The sequence below is a fragment of the Medicago truncatula genome, chromosome 7 (assembly GCF_003473485.1).
Source record: "Medicago truncatula cultivar Jemalong A17 chromosome 7, MtrunA17r5.0-ANR, whole genome shotgun sequence".
Lineage (NCBI taxonomy): Eukaryota > Viridiplantae > Streptophyta > Magnoliopsida > Fabales > Fabaceae > Medicago > Medicago truncatula.
This window is the reverse complement of record NC_053048.1, coordinates 21279217-21297001: the sequence shown is the minus strand read 5'-3', so window position 1 is coordinate 21297001 and position 17785 is coordinate 21279217. Positions and strand designations below refer to the sequence as shown.

The window sequence follows — 17785 nt, the reverse complement described above, 5'->3', positions numbered from 1 at the left end:
TCGAACAAATACCTAAATGAAACAAGAAAGACAAACAACGCCGCACAAAAACGACTAACAAACCAACGCCACACTAAGATGACGAAATCACAAAATAAAAAATGAAATAGATGTTAAATTCAATTATTTCAATAAAAAGGGAAAGAAAAAAACGAATTACAACGATGATTTTAAGTCAAAATGGACCATAAATCACCCGTTTTAGTAGATGAGGGAAAGAAGTTGGGGTTTGATGACAACTTTTTATTGAGTGAATGATAATGTCCATCTTAACGCTATATAACACATAATATATGAAAATTTAATCATTAGGAAATGAAAGTAATTGATTATATATATATATATATATATATATATATTGGTCAAGTAGTCTAACGGCTAGAGAAATTCACTATAAAGGTGAATAAGTGGGGTGTCCGGGGTTCGAACCCCAACCCCTGCATATAAATGCATTATCCCTTACCAAATGAGCTAAGCTCATGGGGACGATTATATATATATTTTTACCAAAGTAATAGATTATAATTGAAACACGTGAAATGGTAAAATATAATATAGATTAACTACTATAATTAATAAGTACTATGGTCTTAAAAAAAAAAAAAAAAAGTACCATGAGCTTAGCTCACTTGATAAAGGATAATGTATATATGTAAAGGTTGAAGTTCGAACCTCCACTTATTTATTTATAAAGTGAACTTCTCTCGCTAGACATAAATATAAGGGTTGAAAATAAATGTAAGGGTTGAAGTTCGAACCTCCATACACCCCACTTATTCACTTGTGAATTTCTTTAGCCGCCAGACAACTTGACAAAAAAAAAAGTATTGTGAAAAATCAACAAATAATAGATTAATACAATATATCGTCCAAATAAAAAATGATAAATATTAATATTTATGTATAAGATTTTTTCAATTTTAAAAATTAAACGCATCTAATTATTTTATATCCTCTCCGGTACTATTACAGAAAATTCGGTCAACAAAAGTTGATATATCTGATTAACAATTCAATTCAGATACATCAACTTTTGTTAACCTAATTTTTTTCTTATAAATAAGACCTAAGGGAAGTATCACTTTATGATCACTAGACGGTCGACCCGTGCTATCGCACGGGACAGTAATGGACACATTTCATTAGCAATGGAGGAATAATACATGTGAATGAATAGACATGAAAAACCAATGACGTGAAATGTTCTAAAAGAAAATAAAACAAATTAAAGCAAAATATAGATGAAGCAAACAACTGTGACAACAACAAACATGGAATAATAAAATAGGCTATCGAACATTCTGGAACACTTCTTTGTACATTGTCCCGCAAAGGAGGAAAAAGAGTGCAATAAGGCGCCATATAACAGTAGGCACCTCAACACCAAAAGGAAAACTCAATAAAAAAAAAACCCATAAGATTCCTAACTCCAACTGAGAAGTGGAACATAAACAAAACTCAGGCAAACCAACGGTTACTAAGGCATAACAGACCTATCTAAAAACTCCCAAAACCGCAAAACTGCGGCATTCCCGCCATACCAGCTGATGCCAGACACACCAGCAGCTGCTGCACTCCACTAATGCCAGGAAAAAACTCCAAAAAACAAAGCCAGGAAAAGTCACATAATAGCAGGGTCCCAAAGAACCAAACACGCAGGGGGTCAAAAACACCTGCTGCAGGCAGGCTGCAAACAACAGCTAGCATCCTTGCAGCAACAAAAACCAGCCCATCAAGCCATTGATCACTCCCCCTTCACACAATTATAATCACCAAGGTAAGTGTATATTAATACTTTATAATATACATTCAAAATTAAAATTAGATTCCGACACATTGTCCAATCTAGAAGCAGTGATTAAGTTTAGGAAGTTGCAAAACAAAATGTTTCCACTACTAAATAATCATCATCCAACCAATATAGTCATTGTTATTTGGATGTCACAACATTACATATATTCCACTTGTGAGTTTAAATTCCTTCTTCACAAATCACGCTGACAATTTTCCTTTCTGCTGTAAAATAGCACCATCACTGTTACCTTGAGTTACAATGGCTATGTGAGTTTGCATTTCTAACTTTGCAGTTTTCATTTAAATGTATTTGTGATTTGTGGCATTATGAATCTTCCTTAACCATGTACAACACCAGTTTTTTTTAACAGGAAAAAGAAGAGCATCATTCACTAAAAATGAAAAAAAAAAAAAAAAAAAAAAGTATTGATGATAGGTAGCAACAGAAACAAAACTCGAAAAATACACTATCAGTGTTAGCCTGAGTTGCAATGTCTATGTGAGTATGCATTCATATTTATTTTTTTTGTACCATTTAAATGTATTTGTTGCATTATGAATTTTTAGTAAACTATACAACACCAATTTTTTTTAACAGAAAAAAGAAGAGCATCGTTCACCAAAAAAAAAACAGAGAAGAAACTGCTGATCACAGGTAGCAACAGAAACAAAACTCGCAAAATAGAAATATCACCTTTAGGCCTGATTGCATTTTTAGTTTTTTTTCAGCTAAAATGTTTCTTATAGATTATGAATTTTTACCAAGTACATTGCTAATTTGTTAACTGCAATTTATTTTATATGTATAATTTTCCTTAGAAAAACGGAGATCAATAACCAATCAAAAAGAAAGTTTCGATGTTTCACAATAAGGCAATATGACTTACATTGGTTGTATTGAATTCTATGAGGCAAGTGCGTAGTTTCAAAAGGTTAGTTCGAAGCAACAGATCAGACTCGTCATCACCATCGATCAGACCTATTAAGCTGAGAAAGGCAAAGGTAATATCACATGTTTATCAATAAAAAAAAACAGCAAGAAGCATATAACAATAAAAAATAATTTTATATTGAGTTTTCTTAAGAAAAGAATTTTTTTTTGCAGATTTGTTATGAATAAGCGAAGACAAACTAACCAACCCTTTAATTTAAGTAATCCCTCGGCAACTTCTTGTGTACTCCTTGCCATAATGAAATTCTGCAGCATGGACTCCATTATTAAAGACCACATCATATATCAATATTAAAGCAATTACAGAGAAAAAGATGTGTTCCTTTATTTAAAAAATTAGTTGCATCAGAATTTGTAACCTCGTCTGTAGAGGAAGACTTCATTACCATGTAGAAAATTCTCCTTAAACCAATATTTCAAGACCGGGAATGCTTGGTAACAGAAAAATAAAACTTGTATTTAAACCAATATGAATGCCGCAACAAAAAATGACTGCAAAAAAGAATCCATATTCTGCCTATATAAATAAAATACTTCTATAGTTGTTTACATCTTTCTAATAGTCAAGTATCATCTTGTGTTTCGTATCCAAACCAAGTACATAGACAAATATCAAAGTAGCAAAAAGCTAAACTATGCATATTATATGAAGAGGCATAAAAAACTTGTCTGGAGATACTAATGGACAAACAATAGTGAACATGACTGAAATCGGTCGCGTAACTGTCTCGGCTTCTTTGTGCCATAATGGAAAATGCATATTTGGAGTCAACGTCACTTTCCAATTGTCATTTGTATGTATCCTATTTTTCGTCACACGTTGCACACAATCCCCTCCCGCACTCTTTCCCTCGTGTATCGCAAAAAGGTATGGTAGAAAACACAAACTAAGCACCTAGTACTGCACACAGTAGTAGCATGTGGCATATCACTTAGCAGCAAAAATGAAGCGTAATGAACCGACCTTATTGCCTTATAGCTATGACAAAGTTAATATCAAATAAAGCTATGAATAAAAAAAAATCTGCTATGAAGACACTAATAAACAAAATAAAATCTACTATGAAGATAACAAAAAATGCTTTCATCATAGTGATGCACTTAGAGCTCTCAATTATAGGAACAAAATCATAAACTGGAGAAACCATAAACAAATTCAGATAGTCATTAAAACACATGTTTAAACCATATGTGTCATTATAGTTGTTCTAAACAATGTGTCATTACAACTCTCTAAACTAGATATCATAAACAATCATTTAACATATCAAATTAACCAACAAAAAGTACTAAACATGTCATCTAACCCATTATTTAATTACAATGAGCTTTAAGCATATTTTGTCACTAAGCTTTAAGCAGAGCTTGGATAACAGATAGAAATCATAGAATATTATTTTGATTAAAAAATACACTTTATTAGAACCAAATTGATTAACAGACAAACAACTCAGATCCTTTGCCAAATTAAACACCATACACTAACACCAACACTAAGTACAAACAAAACTTTATACCAAACCAAAATACTACATAGTACATATCATTCACTCTTTAGACTTCACCTAAAGATAAAAACTTAGCTGTAAATCAGAACAGAGATCAGTCTTTCATGCGACATTTTCTTAAAGCAAACTAACAGCATAACATATCATCCTACAAACTCATTACAACTCAAAATAGGACAATGACTGTAATATTAAAAAGCATAGATAGCAAGAGGAATAACAGTCCTAATTAGATTGATATTGAGCAACTACAGATTGAGGTCAAATACATAAACAAAATTAGTGAATTCAGTTTCAATTTTTGCATTAAGGAATAAACACCAAGAATGGGATGATAATAATAATTCAATTTTTGCAAAATTTAACAAAAAAAACTCACAACATTAACTTCCAGAATCAATCCTCTCATCCATTGCAACATCGTGCGAGATGTGATCTGAAACCTAAAGTAGAAACAAATCAAAAGCAGAAACCGTCAATGAAATCATCAACCGAAATCGAATTGAAATAGTATAACTAACAATGGAATCATCAATCTCTCAACAAAAAAAAAACAATGGAATTGTAAATCTAAATCAAAATGAAAGAGAACAAACCGAATAATATATTGTGAAAGTCTCATAGCTTCTGCCTCTTTTGGAGAAAGGAGTTGTTTCTTGTGTTTGGTTTTTGCTTAGATGAATTCACCACTGTCATTGTTGATGCATATCCCAATTCCATACATATTTTGTTGATAAAATAGAGGTGCGCCTGCATCTACGCTGCATTTTATGACCCAACATCACACTTTCTTCAAGTGATTGTTGTAGATTTGTGACCTGAATATGGTGAAGTTCCAGCAGAAAATTGGTCTGATTCCAACTACTCAGCATGTGCCTTGCAGCCTTGACAACCCCTTCTCATTTTTCCACGTCAAAATCGTCCAAATCTACATAAAGCTTTCTAGGTCAGCCATTCCACCTAGTTGTTTTTGTTCTACCTGTGCCTGCACTTGGGCAGTAAGTAATGTTATGATAACGATTTTCCAAAAACTCACAATTATAATCAGATACTAAAAGATAAATTGACCAAATGCCAATATCTTCTTTTGAACAATCTATAAGAAATATATAAATTCATTTCAAAATTTCAAGAGATATGTAAATTTATGAAATGCATAAAGAAGAAAATAAGAATGGGACTTACCAGCAAGAAAGCCTCGTGTAAGGTATAGTGATCCTTTTATCAAACACTTAGAGTGCAAAGTAGCTTTCATCATTTCTTGGTGAATCTCTCTCTCTCATACTCACTTTCACTGCAGGTAAACAACACCATAAAGCAATCAAATTTGATATCATATAAATTCACAATGTCAAAATGAAAGAAAAATATACTATTTACTTTCTTTCGAATTCACAAAGAATGATCTGATACCATATGATAAGCACATCTAAGAATTACCTCAATGATGCCGAATCATCACCAAAATGATTCTTGAGGCGTATAAGAATCCAAAGGCTCTGTAAACAGGGATATCAAACTAAACCTCAAACTTAAACCATATCAACAAAAAAAAAAAAACATATTGATTAATTTTATATTTCATTTTAAACCATAAATCCAGAGAGAGCATTGCAAATACTATTTGATTGATTCTATTTCTCATTATGCAGCAAAGCATGCCAATTTATGTATAGGATAACTTGGAGATCCCCAATAAAGAGAAAAAACAAAAGGAAGATGATTAAACACCAGGAATGGGATAATAATAATAATAATTCAATTTTTGCACAAATTAACAAAAAAACTCACAAGATTAACTTCCAGAATCCATCCTTCCATCCATTGCAATGCGCGATGTGATCTGCAACCTAAAATAGAAACGAATCAAAAGTAGAAATATCAATGGAATCATCAACCGAAATCAAATTGAAATAGTATAACTAACAATGGAATCATCAATCTCTCAACAAAAAAAAAACAATGGAATTGTAAATCAAAATCAAAATGAGAGAGGGAGAACAATCAAGTTGATATGTTACGATAGCACTTAACCCTCAAACCAGACAAAATCGATTGAGAAGAAATAACAAATACATGCATTTACAGAATAAGCAAAGATGAAGAAGAAGCTATAATGGTGGTAAAGCGAAAAAATAAATTAATTGAGAAAGAATAAAACCTGTTGGTTGAGTGAAATGGAAGGAGAATCAGCCTTAGATGGAGAATAAAGGAAGAAGAAGGGTGAGGGAGGGAGAAGAAGGACGAGGGAGGGAGGGAGGGATGGAGAAGAAGTGATCGATTGGAAGAGGGAAGAGAAGAGGGTGTGAGAAAAAAGCTCAAAATTGATTTCTAATATCATGTGCTGAGAAAAAAACTGCAAAAGTGGTTTCTAATACCATAATACCATGGGCTGCTCCTGGTTTTAGATCAAGGGTTAAATTGTCATTTTAGAAAGACATGATTTTGGCTCCAAACAAAGGGCAAATCTGTAAAAATGGGCAGGGCTGCATTAGGGTTTTGCTAGGGTTTGAATGCAAAATTTCTTTACATTTATATTATTAAGATGGGTTCTCTAAATTGGTTTCTTTGGTTTTTTTAGGGATCCCAAATTTGTTTCTCTCCCTAAATAACAAAAACTAGTCATATTTTCCCGCTTTTATTATTTTCTTCTTTTCCGCTCCCCACACATATTACCCAAACGCAATTGGGTGTTTCTTTTCCATTCATTCATTGAGTTTCAAGATCAAACCTCTGAAACAACAATAAATAACACACGGTAATTCTCAATTTTAGTTCTGTAATTCAACCAATGTCTTTTGTTTCAACTGTGTCATTTCCAGATTCCTCGTTCTTTTTTATGCACTTATCATGTTTGTTGAAAGTCCTAACAGACTTTCTTCAAATTGCGATAATAGAACCGGTTCAATTTAGCATATTCTTTGTTTTTCTTTTGCTGCTGTTATATTTGTGACTGTAAAAATGATCAGAAATATTATACTTCCAATTTTAGGCAAAGGAGAGTTTAATGTTTTTTAGTTACATTTGCAACCCATTTGAGTTGGCCCGGTAGTGTTAGCTTGGGACCTTGGATTGTGCTTCTCTCAAGGTCTTATTCGGTGTCAAGTTCGGTGGGCTAGTCTATACAGAGCTTTGCTCAGCTTTAAATGGGCCCCCGCAAGTGGGTTTTAGGATTAAACCCCTCAGATTCGTCGGTATGTGGACCGGATACCAAGTTTTAAATAAAAAATTACATCACCAGCACTATGTTTTAATTTTGTACTAGTGATACTAGATTCTGATTCTCTTTTTAGTGGGACACACAACTTGAGTTGTTTCAATTCTCATCATATTGTATGATGTCTGTTAAAACACCATTATCTCATTTGTTCCCATTGCTTTGAGTTTCGTAATACTTGTTCTTTTATGCCGATATAAACATGTATCAATGCTTAATCTCATGAACTCAGTGGCACAAGTTGTCATGATTTGTGTCTAAGACTATGTAAATAGTACATGTGCGTCAATTGTTAAAGCTTGTTTTGGGCGTCGTTTAGTTATTCTGTATATTACATTTGCATTCATACACATTTCAAGTGTACACTATAATATATCGAGTGTCACTTCAAATGTCAAATATACATAAGCCATGATATCTTCATAATATGTGCGAAATAAGTCAAATATACATAAGCCATGATACCTTCATAATATGTGCGAAATAAGCAAATATGTCAATTATTGTGAGATGGCAGGATTAATATTTCATAATTATGTTTTTTTTTATCAATCAAATTATAAGATTTATTTATGAGGAATGATAACTAGACACAAAATTTTAGACACAATACCAACACCATGGGCAATTTTGTTATTTCAACCTCAAATCGAGGGCAGTTTGGTAAAACCACTACACACACTCTCTCTTCTTTTCTCTCTACCGTGCCTGTTCTCTCTTTTGTTTCTCTCTGAACTAAATCACCACCACCACCACCATCCTCATACCACCTCCGTCCTCCCACCACCGCGGTCACCAACCTCCATCCAACACCACACCTGTCCATTCTCTCTCTCCCTCTCTCTGAACTCTCGCCGTCATCCTGATCTCCGCACCACCACATCCTCCCACCGTCACAACAACCACCATTCTCATCAGTCATCATCCTCCATCGTCGTCACCACCATCGGACGGAAGTTAATCGGAGAGGGATCGGAGGTTGAGTACGGTTGTGTGACAGATAGAGATTGAAGGTTGAAGAAGAGAGAGAGAGAGAGAGAGAGAAGCTAAGCAAAAACAAAAGAGAGATAACGGAAAGAAAACTGCTCCTCGACAAGAAAATCAGAATGGCTTCCAAGACCCCAATACGATCCACCACTACACCCCTCTCCAACTCAATCTTCAAATCTAAACACGTATTTGCCATTCACCCTTCTCTCTTGTTTCTTATTCTTCACGAAATTATTCACAGTATACACACTCATGAAGCTACTTGCTTGTTTTTGTAGATTTTCTTACATGAATGGTGGCTTGTGAAACCTCCAAACCAATGCAAGGGTTTAGCGCTTGCTGGCATTGCTTCAATGGAGTAATTTTTTTTACTTTCATTTTTAGGTTTCTGATTGGTTCTCTGTTTGAGTAATTACTTATTGTGACTATTGGTGCATGCAGGAGAGAAAGAATGTTTTTTTCTTCCGTGATTGTAGAGAGACATGAACCCAATGTTGTAGAGACTCAAGATGGCATCACTGTAATGTTTCACGGTTTGATCAACGCTTCACGTACATCTCAAAATGGTTTTTCTTCTGAGGTGGGTTACCCTTTTTCTTTCTCACTCCTCTTGATCCTTCTCTAGGCTCGTTTGATTGCACTAGCTTCTAACAGAGTTGATTTTGAATATAACTAGTGTGTTTGGTTTTGCTGTGAGTCCTTTGATATAATTTGATTTTAAATGAATTGATTTTTTATTAAAATTGAGTTGTATGTAAAACATTGTGTGTTTTGACTTTTGATGCATTCAAGTAAAACTGAATTGAATCATAGTTTGAGAGTAAAAATCAAATTTGGAAGCAAAAGCTATAAATTTCAGCTTCGAGTTAGAATTCATTTTGGAGGCATAAGTGATTCTACATAAGAATATTTTAAACATGTCTGGAATCACTTTAGGCCTCTCTTAAAAGTGAATTTAAACATACACTTAAATTTTTAGAATTAGTTTTGGTTTAATTGAGTTTGAAGTTAATTTCATTTATGTTCACATGTTTGTACTTCTAAAAAAAGTTTGATGCAAAAGTTGTGTCAAATTTTTAATTCTATGCCAAATTTACTGTTTTATCACAACATGTGTTTGCTTCATGTTCCACAGACACCGTAATTGAGGTTTATCAAATCAATCACTTTTATTTGGTAGAAATCAAACTCCTATATTTTTGCTAACTTTTTTATGTGAAACTAGGCACAGGCACACACACGTGCATGAGATTTAGAGTCCGACAATTTTGTCTGACACCAAATCTATACTTTTTAACAAAATCAATTCTATTAGCGAAACAAAATACGCATAATCTTCAATGGATTGAATAAATACCCTTGTGTGTGATTGTGTCTGTTATTGACGCATTTAATTTTCTGGAAATATTGAATGTCTTTCAACAGGTATGTCGCCGTTTCTCGGTTGGATTTCCACACAATTGGAAAAATTATTCAGCTCATAGTTCAGAAAATGAATGTGAAAACGTGGATAAAGTTACTGGTTTTGACGACTCAAATACTTCTTCCCACAAAATAACAGCTGATGAGACCTCACAGGAAGCTGAAGGTAACAACAATATTGCGAATCTTAGGTTGTCTCAACCACATGTTGGTGTGATTTATAATGGTGAAAATGGATTCTCAAATGCTTCACCCCACAAAAAAGCAGCTGATGGAACTTTGCAGGAAGATATAGAACCTGAAGGTAATGACAACATTGCTGGTCTTAAGTTGTCTCAGCAGGAAGATATGGAACCGGAAGGCAATAACAACATTGCGAGTCTTGATTTGTCTCAACCGCAGGTTGACATGATTTCTAATGGGGAAAATGGAGTCTCAAGTGTTGCTGCAGCTGAAAATAGTCAAAATTTGATTAGTGTATTTGAATTTGATCCTACCTATGAGCCTGATAGTCTTAGGTCTCCACTTTACGCAAAGAAATTGGATTTTGACATATTATCAAGTGACCGCATGGATAAGAAACGTACCAAGAAGAAGATTGTAGGGGAAACTGGTAACTTGTGTAGTAGTAGGGTGCTGACAAGAAGCATTGCCAAGAAAAGTCACATGATGCTTAAAAAGGATGGGAAAACTGCAGTAAAATGTTTCACTTCTCCTGTTAGAAGATCTACCAGGCTACTAAATTATCAAAAATGAGCTGTTTACGATTATTCTGTTGGATTTTGATCCTAACTGAAAAATTATTTGGCTTGCTTTTGAAGATATATAGGTGTAGTGTTCATAGGATTTGGAGGCCTTTGAAATGTTCAAATTGGTGCCTGAGGAAGCATATTCCATAAGTTTTAGAGTTTGCTTCTTTTATTTGTACCTCTTTTTTTGGGTTGTTGAATTAAGGGTATATATGCACATCTGATATATTTATTGATTTTGTGATCTTTGGGAGAGAGATCCTCTCCATTTATAACTTTTTCCATTTGTTGCAATTTGGAGAGAGATAGACACATAGAAAATAATGATGGTGGGATCCACTTAGTGATAGGACCCACCACTTATTTTTTTGTGTCTATCTCTCTCCAAATTGCAACAAATGGAAAAAATTATAAATGGAGAGGATCTTTACCCTGATCTTTGATGCTGTTATGGTTTTGGGAATCCGCTATTTCAATCTTGCATTTCTTAAATGGTGCACTAGTTCGTTACATATTCATACCTATTAATGAATATCTATCCTGTTTTATCTTATTATCTTCATCACTTAGGACCTTTTTGGATAAATAGCTTATTTGCAGCTGATAAAAACAAGCGATTACTTTGATATGTGCTCAAGTATAAGCTTTCATAAGCTATTTCTATAGTAAATGAAAAATTAAAAAATATTATAAGTTGTTTTCATAAGCTATGTTGGACAACTTATGAAATAAGCTGAAAAAAAAGGTTATGAAAAAATGTCATAAGCTATTAATAAAAATTCTCCCAAATAGTGTCATAAAACTTATGCAAGTAAACAAGTTCAATTAAGTCAATCCAAACAGACCCTTAACATAATAATATCATTGCCTCCACAACACATCTTTCGAGTTATTTGGGGGATCGGGATTCCCCAATCCCCATAGTAGGATAATGACACAATTTCACACGATTAGATATCTCAATCATTGATTTGAGATCAAACAATCTAGATTACATATCTCAATCATTGAGTTGCGTCCAAGAGTACAAGTTATCAAAAATACCAAAACACACTTTTTTTATTTTCTACATAAAAATATTATTTTTTATCTATCCAAAGTAGAGATTTGTACCATTCTATACAATACTTGTTGTTTTACGAATCAAACGCACCTAATACATTTAGTATAATGGTCAAGGTTTAAGGAACTCTTATTAGTAATACACGAATACTCCAAAAGGAAAAGATTTTCTTAGAAGTTTATTAGAAAATTCATGTTAATTACACTACCAAAAAAGACAATTCATGTTAATTTAATCTAGTGCACTGTATATTTTTTTTTTGGTACAAGTGCACTGTATATTTTCATAGACTAGATATAGTACCGATACATCGAAATCTCTAATTGTCAACCAAGTTCCCCCATTTTTTATTTTTTTGGTTACAAGGCTAAAAAAAAGAAAAGCAAACAGCAAAAGAAAAAGAAGAAAACTAAGCTCTAGGGAAATAAGTTCCCATGGCATCGTTCTTGATCAAAGGAATGAGGTCTTCTGGCGGAGTAAAATAAGTAGTAAACTCTTCATTAGATGTGGCTCCTAGCTTTGCAAAAGAAGTTCCCCCATTTGAATGTGTGGACTAAACAAATTTTTCAAAAATAATTACAAACTGAGATGATCAAATAATGCAGATAACATAGACTCCTCTGGTTATTGCTTTCATTTTTCAGCTCAACATTCACAATGTTCAGCACAAAAACTCTGAGACTGTTGTCTGTTGACAGCCATAACTAAAATTATGCCTCTGGATTAAGGATGCAGATTTGTATCTCAGAGAATGTCTTCACATCAGTGCCCCATAACCTGTTTTGACATATCAATTTAGAACAGTAATTAAGATATAAAAATTAGTTAGAAACAATAATCACTTTAGACAAGAAAAATCTCACCAGCAAACTATGCCTACCGCTTTGGCCCCAAATTTATCTGCCTTTTGATCATCTCCTATGTGTAAGGCTTTTCCAGCCTCTACATTTAATTGATCTACAAAGAAAACATTGGCACCGAGACTCAACTAACTACAGCATTATTGCCACAATCAAGGTTTGCAACAGCACAACAGCAAACTATACAATTTGAAAAACATACTTTGCTGAATTTTTATAGAAATGATACTTTTAATCTTTTTGTACCTTACAAAAACGGCCTAGTGGGATAAGCATGGTTATTAAGGCATTATCAGAAATTAAGGGCATACAAAATGAAGCCAAAAGAAACCCTTGAAAGAGAAAGATTTTAATTAACAACATAGGAAAAGTATGAAGTAATTTTTTCCTTTTTCTTATTGTTGCACAAGAAAACAAGACAAATGTTGGAATTGTTCTTTTATTTATGCCAAGGAATGCCAGGAAAGGAGGTGTTAATATGCGAAACTTTTTTTTTTTTTATCTCAACCCTCCGTTTCCCGACGAAAAGGGGCCTTGTAATCTGAATTTAGGCTGGACAGTAAGTAAAGTTTGACCAAGAATTGAATACTTTTCTTAGAACAAAACAGAACATATACAATTAACAATCTTTTCTGGCATATATGAAGTTTGGGCAACATTAACTAATAAATACCTAGAGCGGATTGAAATATTTTTGGGTCTGGTTTTTCATATCCAACCTCTGATGATATAATGACTGCATCAAATCTGATATGAAAACCAAAAAATGCAACATTAAAAACCATGTTAAGATACATTCATCAGACTTTTCTGCAAAGTAAGCGGTTTGAAAAACAATATTAGCTGAACACCTCACCAAATATGCAAATATAATGTCCAAAAATGAAATGTAGTTAGTATTATCATATTGAAGGAATGGCTAATGCTCACAGATGTAAAATGTTAAGATCCTTCAATAGCTTCCTTAAGCGAGAGTCGAAATTGGACACAACAGCCATCTTAACTGTGTCAGTGTTTGTCATGTTAGCAAGGACTAACTTCAAAGAATGTAAAAAACTTACATGTAATGTAAATAGCTTAGGAAAAATGAAATATTTAATTTATTTGACCTCCAGCATCCTTGAGAAGAGTCATTGTGTCAAAAGCTCCGTTGGGAAGATGCCATGCATCACCTTTTGCATAGTACTGATACAATTTCAAAACCAATAGGTCATTTTATTTTTTAGTTATGTTGAAAAGAAGCTGATGAAAAACAAAGAAATTGCAATTTACTTCATAAATATCAAAGCATTGTACAGATAAATTAGCTCCAGCTTATTGAATTTTCATAGATTGGAAATGAACGAATGACAAATAAAACAGAACTAGAAAGGTTACCTCATAAACTTCCTCAAAAAAGTCTTCGTCTCCGCAACCGGTGGCTTCAGAAACTACAAACTTCCAAAATGGCCTCCCATCACCCTGTAGTGAATACAACAAAGAGTGCATGTAATTGCCATAACAAATGCCATCTACTAATTAAACGGATATCTGCTTTCATGTTAGAAATTAATTGTGATTAGGTTTCATGTTATGGAAAACCAGTGACATCAATATACTGGAATGTTATAACACAAATTTGGCCAGCGAGTTAATTGAGCCAGTTGACACAGAAGTTGAGCATTGTCACTTTGCCTATCATGGTAGTTTAAGTTCCTTTGTAGTGATTCTGGTGAAACTGTGAGAGCATTAATTTTTCATGTCTTGCTATCATATGAATCTTTTCTGGTACAGCTTAATGATAATCACAATAAGCCAGTGTAATGAAGTTGCCATCTAGGAGAAGTCCAAAGACAAATGAAGCAACAACAACCAAGAAAATAAGTATTGGAATCTAAACTCAGTTGAGAAATTTTCGGAAATCTTCGGATCTAGGAGAAGCTTGAGCCAAAGGCTAAATAACTCCCGATTGAAAGATGAAATGCAGAGGAGTGACTTAAATTGGGTATATATAGGAAGAGGAGCGAAAAGAAGAGGGCATGCATGATTTGTGGTGTGAATTTCTCTTCTTTCCCTATATCAATTCCGTCTCTTTGTTAACCTTCTGCTCTTTCTTCTACATTGTCATGAATGGTATAGGTTAAGGTTACTATTCCTCCTACGTCACACAGGAGTTGATCATATTATCGTTTAATAAAACAGTAACCTTCCTCATACTAGTATCATTAAGACTAATATTGTGTACATACAACCACACTACAACTTGCCATAAACTTTCAAAATTTTCCTCTTATTTTCCCTTAAAGAAAAGAGCAAGCTTATAGGAACTGTTGACATCATTAAAAACATTTTCTATACACCAAATTTATAGGTTCAGGTCAATAACTCATAATACAATAAGCTCTGACAAAAATTGACGAGGAAATAATGGGTTAAAATGACGATGGGTAATCATGCGGAAATTACAAGAAAATATAACAATGGTAGAGCATTTAGACCTGATATCGTAGTTTTTCAGACCATTGAGCAGAAAACGCTCTCTTAAATCCCTGCTTTATCTTGGCTGGATTCACAGTCAAACCTGAAACCAGACATAACAAATGAATACATTCATCCGAAAAGAATAATAATAGAAGGAAAATACTGACAATAAAGGGGTGTAGCGATATAATGAGTATTTGGGTGGGTTAGTTTAGCTTCTTAAAAAAAAAAACTCTTATTAATGAGTATATTTGTTAAGAGGCACACATTAGATGTAATATGACTTGAAAACGTGTTTATAACCAAGGAGAGTCTCACCATGCAAGCCGGTTTTATTATAACAAACTATACAAATGATAAGCATATATTTTCTATAACTTTTCTCTTTCTTATTTTGAATGATAAAATATTTGAGATAATAACAATAGAACATTCAACAGAACACTCTATTGTTATCTCATACTAGGCTCTGTATTAAAGGTCAAACCACTAAGTTCTTTTTTTGCAAAGGCAAAAGAAGATTCATTCAACAAAAAATACCACACCAGCTCCAGCAGCCAAATATGAACTATGATATATTGCCAACATTAATGAACCACAAGTCATCACACAAGAAACTATAAATCAGAAACCCGCAAACTCCAGGTGCTTGATTCACTCAAAATGTCACCTGTATGTGATATAGCAGTGACACCAGGAATTTCCGAAGCCAGTATCCGAGTAGAAATTACTTTGTGAATCAAATATATGTATAAACCAGCACATCAGATCTCACAAGACACCATATATTCATACATCTCTTGACAAATGAAAGCAAATACAATCATAACACCACTTTCCTGTACAAAAAACCTTACATGAGACCAAGTCACTCTAGCAGATTTTGACACCATTGGTTAATAGGCCAAAGGAATCCCTCAACCTTACTTTTAAGCCATTTCCATCACAGTAACTTAATCTCCTCAACCAGTCTTCCAACACTCACATATTTGTTCTTAACATAGTCATTCCATTCTTTCCAAATCATTCAACTGCAGGCAATCCATCAAACTGAACCAAATGTTCACAACAGCCCCTATGCAATGTAGAGACAACCGCTGGCCATTTCACTACTCCACACCATACCATTGAAGCTATATGACTGTCAAAAAATAGATGTGATGACATCTCCTCCACACCACACCCAGCCACACAGTTCCCCTCTCGATGCTTCACTCACGAGCTTATAGCATTCTTTTCACTGATTTAAAATGTGTTCTAAATGCTACTTGAAGTAAAGATTGTGTATATAACCTATATCATATCATTTTTTTCTCACTTTATGACAGTTTATATTTAGAATGAAGACACAATTTGCGACCCGTTTGGATTGACTTGTTTTTGAACTTTGCAAATAAATAAAGCTTTTATGTATTATTCATAAGCTTGTCAATGTAATTTATGAAAAAACAATTTATGAAGATATAATTTTCGTTAGTGAGAACTTATGAATTAACATAAAAGGTTATTTATTTGCATGAACTATTTTTCATAAGCTAAAAAATAAGCTGTTGAAATTTGGGGTATAACTCATCCTTACAAAGCTGGCTTTTTTTTTTGGTAGTATCTTACAAAACTGGCTTGTAAGGTGAGGAGTGTCTCCTCTTTATAAACTCTTATCAAGCGTCCTATCTAACCGATGTGGGACAAAATTTACCCCTTCAAAGACCGACACAAGGCAACTAGGGGCAGATCGCAATTAAGGTAGGATTACCAACACACCCCCTCATGCTCGGGGAGGGATTTCCAACATAAGCCAATCCAAACGGGTCCTTAATCTTTCACAATTTTTCTAGCGGTCCAACTGACAAAAACCAAACCCATATTAGTCCCTGATATTTTCACACCGAGGACAAATTACTGAATTAGTCCCTAACTCATTATATTAGAGGGACTAATTTGTCCCTGGTATAAAAATGCTAGAGACTAATTTGAATTTATTTTTTGTTAGATACGGAATTGGGCCACGCTAAAATTTTGAACAATCATATTGGATAGTCACTCTTACATTTACTAGTTAGTTCAGTATGTTCATTTATCAACTATCAAATACTTCAAATTCAATCTTCTAATTATTCACTCTATCACCTATGTCTATTTGGATAAACAAACACGTTTATCATAAGTCATTTCCATAAGAAAAGATAAACTATAAGCTATTTTCATAAGCTATAATTGATTGAGCAAAGAGTGAAGAGAGTAACGAACCGTATTTAGATCCAATAGTGGCATAAGTATCCTCAACAGGATTGGCCAATTGTAAGAGGGTGCCTCCAGCATCTAACAGCAATGCGTCATATGCCCTCCCAGTTCCACCACCATGACTATGAGAGCACCTTGATGCTCCTTTGTTGATCTGCGTTGAAGAAAAGAATGGAAGTGATGAATTGGGAACAAGATTCGAATTTCGGAAATTGGGTTTCAGAGCTTTGAAGAGGGAGTTGCTGGGAGAGCATCTCATCATGACTGTATAAGAAGTACCCATTTGTCATTCTCGTTCGTTTTGTACTAGGTAGCCCAATATTAATACGATTTATTTTCAAGGGTACTTAAAATATGTTTTGTTCTCTTGTAAATTTACAAACTGAGACACACAAATAAAATACATAAATGCTGCCTCAACAACTGCCGAAAAATAAAAAATCCGACTTCAATTAACCGCCGAGAAAAATTTCGATAATTAACTACCAAGACGTGCTGAACATATCCAGAAACAGAAACTCAGTTTTAC

General features: G+C 33.8%; 2 protein-coding genes and 1 long non-coding RNA gene across 5 annotated transcripts; 1 reads left to right on the top strand and 2 right to left on the bottom strand.

The window, feature by feature from the left end:
* Positions 1-1245: 1245 nt before the first annotated feature.
* On the bottom strand, positions 1246-6612 carry LOC25498099 (uncharacterized). 3 transcript variants are annotated; one of them, XR_003007217.2, is made up of 9 exons: positions 6416-6612; positions 6046-6104; positions 5695-5753; positions 5440-5548; positions 4851-5239; positions 4634-4697; positions 2935-3647; positions 2682-2781; positions 1246-1753 (listed from the first exon to the last, which is right to left on the bottom strand). It is a non-coding gene; the product is annotated as an uncharacterized lncRNA (long non-coding RNA). The 3 variants fall into 3 exon arrangements; XR_003007218.2 differs by having other exon boundaries at positions 2935-2992; positions 6416-6604; XR_003007220.2 differs by lacking the exon at positions 4634-4697 and having other exon boundaries at positions 2935-2992; positions 6416-6605.
* A 1552-nt stretch (positions 6613-8164) lies between these two features.
* On the top strand, positions 8165-11083 carry LOC25498097 (kinetochore-associated protein KNL-2 homolog). Its single transcript, XM_013592847.3, has 4 exons — positions 8165-8646; positions 8740-8819; positions 8903-9041; positions 9887-11083. Exons 1-4 carry the CDS (start codon positions 8578-8580, stop codon positions 10637-10639), a joined length of 1041 nt encoding a protein of 346 aa, XP_013448301.1. The 5' UTR covers positions 8165-8577; the 3' UTR covers positions 10640-11083.
* An 832-nt stretch (positions 11084-11915) lies between these two features.
* On the bottom strand, positions 11916-17564 carry LOC25498096 (haloacid dehalogenase-like hydrolase domain-containing protein 3). Its single transcript, XM_013592841.3, has 8 exons — positions 17263-17564; positions 15033-15115; positions 13933-14016; positions 13665-13740; positions 13486-13558; positions 13229-13302; positions 12559-12652; positions 11916-12472 (listed from the first exon to the last, which is right to left on the bottom strand). Exons 1-8 carry the CDS (start codon positions 17537-17539, stop codon positions 12406-12408), a joined length of 828 nt encoding a protein of 275 aa, XP_013448295.1. The 5' UTR covers positions 17540-17564; the 3' UTR covers positions 11916-12405.
* Between the last annotated feature and the right edge of the window lie 221 nt (positions 17565-17785).